We start from the raw sequence: 6,672 nt of genomic DNA on the forward strand, positions 1-6,672 counted from the left end.
CAGTTCCTGCTTGTCAGGAATTTTTATTCCCTCCCCCCAGAATTCAAGCTGATGGGATGAGTTCATGTGCATATCTCCTCTTCATTGGGCATGGGGGCGGGGGAGGGAGAGAAATCAACAAAATCTTTTGTCCTCTGATGTTCCACAATGGTTTGTCTGATGTTTATGGGCCTTTTTTTGTTGAGCCGGAAATAACACCTCTTGTGGCAAACTAGTATTTCACATTTGGTAATGGTTCTCTCCTGACTATGGTGGTTTACAGTTTCAAAGCAAACACTTAAATATTACCTTATAACATAGGATATAGATATTATGTGAGATTAATACATGCAGCAACATACAAGTTTTCCATAGAGTCTAAACACTAAATACATTCTTATAAGGCTAATACTTATTTTGAGGAAAACTAACATAACAGGTGACCTGGTCTGGTCTCCAGCTATGAGTCAGTTCTTAATGCCTGCAGCCTGGGCAAGAACTGACATCTGGCTTGCCAGCATCACAGAGGGATAAAATATCCCCTAGCGTCATCTCATGAGAGGGATTCCTGAAAAGGGGCAGCAAGGGACATCATGATGTGAATAACAACATCCTTCTCTGTGATTTTTAACATTCATGGGTCCATAGTAATTCCATTCCATGTCACAAGGGGGAAAGAAAGATGGTTGCCAAAGGCTACAGAAAGGAAAGTGTCTGTATGGTCAGTTTGAGGCTCTCAAGCAGTTTGATAAATCTGGTATTTTGTACCAACTGCAGAAGATGCTGATGGGATTATAGTAGTTTATGGAAGACTTTGTATTTGTGCCTAGTATCTGGGTTCTGATGATATTAGGCCATCTCTTAGACTGAGAAAATAGAAATGACTTTTGAGTCCTTCAGCTTTTGCATAAACTCACTTGTTTTTCCCAATGAACAGATCTGGGTCCTTGAATGGTGTTGGGATTCCCCTGAGACCTCTTCCACTCGGTTCCCCAAGAACTCAGTTCAACTCCATTCTTGTCAGTCAGGTTCCTTTATTGGCCTACAGTTAAACCACACTTGAGTTGACCAGGCTCAGGTGTAGGGGATGGATACAGGGTATACCACAGATCCAAAATTTTACAGCAAACCTCTTCTTTTATCCAAATGTACACATTGCATTGTATTTACTATAGATTGCATCACGTGTTTTGGGATTGGCTTGGTTATTTTGTAGGAACTAATTCCTGTATAGCATGCTCTGTCCACGCACCGCACTGCATGACTTACTCTTTACCTCATCTTTACATTCCTGACGTGTGTTGTCCATTGTTATCTTATCAAGTCCTGTGGCGATGGGCGAGCGACAAAGCAGCAGGTGTGGATACACTGGGAGCTGTAGCCGCGGACCTGCACATAGGCGGCTCAGGCATAATGGTCAGTCCTCACTGACCAAAGCAGCAGTGGAGCTCGGCATCTTCTTGAGCGACTGAACAGCCCTATTCAGGATTGCACTGCTCACCTCTGTAGAATGAGGAGGGGGCTAGAAAAGGTGCCCTAAACATTGCCTGCTTCACCTTACCCTGGCCAGCATACCGCGGCTGGCAGGGATCCCACAAAAGCAGTCGAACAAAAACAAAATTTAGAGTGACACCGATCACTATTGGCACATGTATCAGAGGGGTAGCCGTGTTAGTCTGAATCTGTAAAAAGCAACAGAGGGTCCTGTGGCACCTTGGAACACTATTGGCACCTGTGGCACTATTGGCACATGGAATGTGTGCATGTTACTGGACAACATCATGGCAGACAGACCAGAGAGAAGAACAGCACTTGTCGCTAGAGAGCTCGCACGCTACAACATTGACGTTGCAGCCCTTAGTGAAACTCGCCTTGCTAATGAAGGACAGCTGTCCGAGTCAGGCGGTGGCTATACATTCTTCTGGAGTGGCTGCAGCAGTGATGAGCGTTGCGAATCTGGAGTTGGCTTCGCCATCACGAATCATCTTGCCAGTTCCCCCAAGGGTATGAATGACCGGCTCATGACAATGCAGCTTCCGCTTCAAAAAGGAAAACAAGCTATTTTGATCAGGGCATATGCTCCTACAATGACCAACCCAGAGGATGTGAAGGATAAATTCTACAAAGAACTAGATACTCTGCTATCGTCAGTGCACCGCACAGACAAGCTGATTCTGCTTGGTGATTTTAATGCAAGAGTCAGATGCGATGCCGCAGCCTGGGAAGGAGTCATCGGGAAAAATGGAGTGGGAAAGTGTAACAGCAATGGCCTGTTACTGCTGAAAACCTGTGCAGCACATGACCTTCTGATTAGCAATACGGTCTTCCGCCATCCTACCCGTAACAGGACTTCGTGGATGAATCCCCGTTCCAAGCACTGGCATTTGATCGATTATGTCATCATCAGGAGAAGGGATAGACAAGATATCAGGGTTACAAAAGCTATGTGTGGCGCTGACTGTTGGACGGATCATAGGCTCATAGTATCCAAAATGAAGCTCCGTATCATGCCAAAGAGACGACCACAAGGCTGTAAGGCTCTCAAAAGGATCAATGTGTCGAAGCTGAAGATCAGCCGCATCACTGAAAATCTAGCGGAAGACCTAGAGAATGAGCTTGCTGATCTTCGTATTGAGGATGACGCTGAGAAAGACTGGGAGCGATTCCGCAACACTGTCCGTACAGCTGCATTGAAGGTATTGGGGCCCTCCACATGCAGGCGGCAAGACTGGTTTGACGAAAATGATGCAGAAATCCAGGTCTTACTTGCTGAGAAGCACTGCCTGCATCATGCATATCAAAACGATCCATCCTCAACGGCAAAGAAGACCGCCTTTATCAACGCTCACAGAACAGTACAGAACCGACTGCGCAAAATGCAGGACTTGTGGCTGAGCGCCAAAGCAGATGAAATACAGGCATACGCGGACAGGAACGACTATAAGCCCTCAATACACTCTATGGTCCACAGTCTTCTGGAAGCATTCCCCTCCTGAACTCTGATGGTACTGTGCTCCTTACAGAGCAGATTCTCCAGAGATGGGCTGAACACTTTGAAGCAATTCTCAATCGCCCCTCAGTCATCAATGATGAGGCCATTGACAAGGTGCCCCAGGTTGCAGTCAATGACTCCATGGACGCTTCACCAGAAGAGGACGAAGTGAAGAAAGCTATCAAGCAGCTGTCAAGTGGCAAAGCCCCAGGGTCAGATGCCATACCAGCAGAGGTGTACAAAGTTGGTGGACCCATGCTGCTACGGAAACTCACTGAGCTGTTTCAGTCCTTTTGGAAGCAGGGAACCATTCCACAAGAATATAGAGATGCATCCATCTTGCATCTCTATAAGAGGAAGGGCAATCGCCAGGTATGTGACAATCACCGTGGAATCTCACTGCTTTCTACAGCGGGGAAAGTTCTTGCACGGGTTCTGTTGAAACGATTGATCACTCACCTGGAGAAGGGCTTACTGCCAGAATTACAGTGTGGCTTCCGCAAGGGACATGGGACTATTGACATGATCTTCGCTGTGTGTCAGCTACAGGAGAAATGTCAAGAGCAGAATCATGAACTTTACACAACTTTTGTGGACCTCACGAAAGCATTTGACTCTGTCAGTTGTCAGGGCCTGTGGAGGATCATGTCGAAATTTGGATGTCCAGACAGATTTATACGAATGGTACGTCAGTTTCATTACGGTATGATGGCTCATATTCTGAATGACTGTGAAACATCTGAGGCCTTCCCAGTCACTAACGGCATCAAGCAAGAGTGTGCTTTAGCACCCACTTTGTTCAGCATGATATTCTCTGCCACTTTGACTGATGCCTTTCAACACTGCACAGAAGGAGTAGGCTTGAAGTATAGAACTGACGGGAAACTATTCAATCTGAGGCGACTGCATGCCATCACCAACGTGAAGGAAACTGTACTTCGAGACTTTCTTTTTGCCGATTATTGTGCTCTCAATGCTAGTACAGAGCCAGAAATGCAAGCCAGTATGGACAAGTTTTCAACTGCATGCAACAACTTCGGTCTCACTGTTAACATCAAGAAGACTGAGGTCATGCACCAGCCAGCTCCCCACGCTCCGTACTCAGAACCGTCCATCACTGTAAATGGACAGAGACTTCAGACAGTGGATCACTTCACTTACCTGGGCAGTATCCTTTCCCGAGCAGTGTCAATCGATGATGAAGTAAACTGCAGAATTGCTAAAGCCAGCTCTGCATTTGGCCGATTGTGCTCCAATGTTTGGGAATGTCGAGGGATCAGCCTACCAACGAAGCTGAAGGTCTACCGAGCAGTGGTGCTTCCAACTCTGCTGTATGCCTGCGAGACATGGACTGTCTATCGGAGTCATGCACGAAGGCTCAATCACTTCCACATTTCCTGTCTGCAAAAGCTTCTAAAAATCAGATGACAGGACAAAGTGCCCGATACTGATGTCCTTACTAGAGCCAGTCTGCCGTCAGTTCACACATTGCTAATGAGAGCCCAGACCAGGTGGGCCGGACATGTCATGAGAATTTCAGACGAATGCATTCCTAAACAGCTCTTCTATGGAGAACTCACTCAGGGAAAGCACTCCCCTGGAGGACAAAAGAAGCGGTTCAAGGACACGCTGAAGACCTCTTTGAAGTCCTTCAAGATCAACACTGCCACGTGGGAAACCTTCACACTGAACCGTCCAGCATGGCGCAGCCTCATTCACACAGGCAGTAATACTTATGAGGCGAGGCGTATTGCTGAGGCTGAAAAAAAGCGTGAGCTGCGCAAGTCCAGAGCTGCTCGTACATCATTGACAGTGCCATTACATGTCTGCCTGACGTGTGATAGGACATTCCACGCCCGAATTGGACTGATCAGTCATCTTCGGACGCACAGAGCCTGGTCATCGAAAGAATGAGTTGTTGAGGTCTTCATCGATAACGATGGATGAACATCATATATTGTAAATGGTTTCCCGGGTGTTCCTCCTTATCCTAGCCTGCTGATTCATTTACCTCTTAGTCCTATCTCCCAACAAATGGGGCCTCACTCATGTCCAATTACTCATGTCAATCCATGACTATATTCCACTATTTTTATTTTTCTTATTTATATTAGCATTTCTTTCATTTGCATCATATTCCTGTCTTTCTATGCTTTCTTTTTTAAGTTCATTACCCAGCAACATATTCCCAAGACCATAGTAGTTGTAATCATTTGAACCACCATTAATACTAGATTAGATAGAACTCGATCATATAGTTTTGTTTTTCCCCCTTAGTAACATTTATTTTACCCTTTAGTTAAACAGAACTTTTCAATGGCTGGAGGTTTTGTCACATTTTTGAATGGCTACTGGACCATTCATAGTAGCTTCATCATTCATAATTAATAACCCATTAAAAGAAAATAGAATTTGGATGGATTTTGGTGGTTGGGCTTCACTCCTTATATTTGCTGGGTTGGTTTTTGCTCTTAAAGTACACTGCCACCAGAAAAAGAAAACACAAACTGTCATGGCTTCTCTTTGGAAACCTTATAGGATTTTAATTAAAAGTAGCATGTCTCGTTTACCTTTCTTTTATGCCTTTTATTGTATACACTCTATGGTCAATGGGAATGCACATTCCTTGCTTGATTTAACTTCCACTTTTTATTTGCTATAACATTACATTAGCCATATAAATTTACATAATTATATATTACATGTTATTTATATTTATTTTTCTTTTGAAGCTCTTAGCTGTTGCTTTATTACTTTCCCCACTATCCTGGTTCTGGCCACCCTTTTAGTCCCTATTTTCATTTACTAATATATATTTAACATTTGTAACCTAAATTTAAAAAAGAATGCTAAACTTTGTAAAAGCCTACAAATGGTAGATTTTCAATCAATTTCTGTTTCTCCATCAGCAAGCTGGAAGCCTTGGGCCAAGAAGGTCTCCATATGCTCACAGTTGTTGCTTTGGATGTTGCTGCTATATCTGCTGCATGATAAATAAGGCTATGTTTTAGTCATGGGTATTTTTAGTAAAAGTCATGGACGGGTCATGGGCAGTAAATAAAAATTCATGGCCCATGACCTGTCCATGGGTCCTCGGGGGTTGGTGAGGGGTGGTCTGGGGGTGCCACAGGTGCTAGGAGAGGTGGTCCGGGACTCCCGCTGGTGGTGGTGGGGCGTGGGGGATTGACCCTCTGTTACCTGTCAGCTTTGTGTTCTTGGGGAACCAGGGCACAGTATCCAACCTGTCTGACTCACGAAGGACACCCCCTCCCCCAGCTTCTGCTTGAACCAAAACCGATCAGAAGAAAGACTTACAAAAAGCAATGAAAAGACAGTGGGAGACACACCTAAACCCATGGGACAAGGGTGACAGGATTAAGGCAACTCCTCTAGCCTCATTTGCATCGAAGATGGGACATGGAGGCATCTCCATTAGTGTACAGAATGGAGAACAGAGATTCCAAGGCAAGAACCGCACTGAACTCTGGGCCCAGAAAAGCAGGGAAGATGGGGGATCCCTGCTCCAGATGTTAATGAACCCATGCTGCACACACCCAGCTCAGTAGTAATTAGACCAATTCTAGTAATAAATCATTTATTGGTATCCAAAATACTGAAGCTGCCTAATTGCATTGTGAGTTTCCTTGAAGGAACACCGCCCACAGCCAGGAATGATCGGTTCCTATTGTCTAGCCTGAACA

The 6,672-nt window shown here is 45.1% G+C and overlaps 1 protein-coding gene across 1 annotated transcript; it reads left to right on the top strand.

Annotated features, from left to right (window-relative positions):
- The first annotated feature begins 1,760 nt into the window (after positions 1–1,760).
- Positions 1,761–5,962, top strand: LOC128831252 (uncharacterized). The gene is made up of 3 exons (XM_054017566.1): positions 1,761–2,942; positions 3,275–3,966; positions 5,881–5,962. The coding sequence occupies exons 1-3, from the start codon at positions 1,761–1,763 to the stop codon at positions 5,960–5,962; spliced, it is 1,956 nt and encodes a 651-aa protein (XP_053873541.1).
- Positions 5,963–6,672: the final 710 nt, after the last annotated feature.

The sequence above is a fragment of the Malaclemys terrapin genome, chromosome 2 (genome assembly GCF_027887155.1).
Source record: "Malaclemys terrapin pileata isolate rMalTer1 chromosome 2, rMalTer1.hap1, whole genome shotgun sequence".
Taxonomy (NCBI): domain Eukaryota; kingdom Metazoa; phylum Chordata; order Testudines; family Emydidae; genus Malaclemys; species Malaclemys terrapin.

Coding starts and splice junctions, on each gene's coding strand:
- LOC128831252 (XM_054017566.1), top strand. CDS start 1,761: ATGGCAGACAGACCAGAGAGAAGAACAGCACTTGTCGCTAGAGAGCTC. Junction 2,943..3,274: donor AGCCCTCAATACACTCTATG/GTCCACAGTCTT, acceptor TTTTGGAAGCAG/GGAACCATTCCACAAGAATA. Junction 3,967..5,880: donor GCTAGTACAGAGCCAGAAAT/GCAAGCCAGTAT, acceptor TTTCTCCATCAG/CAAGCTGGAAGCCTTGGGCC.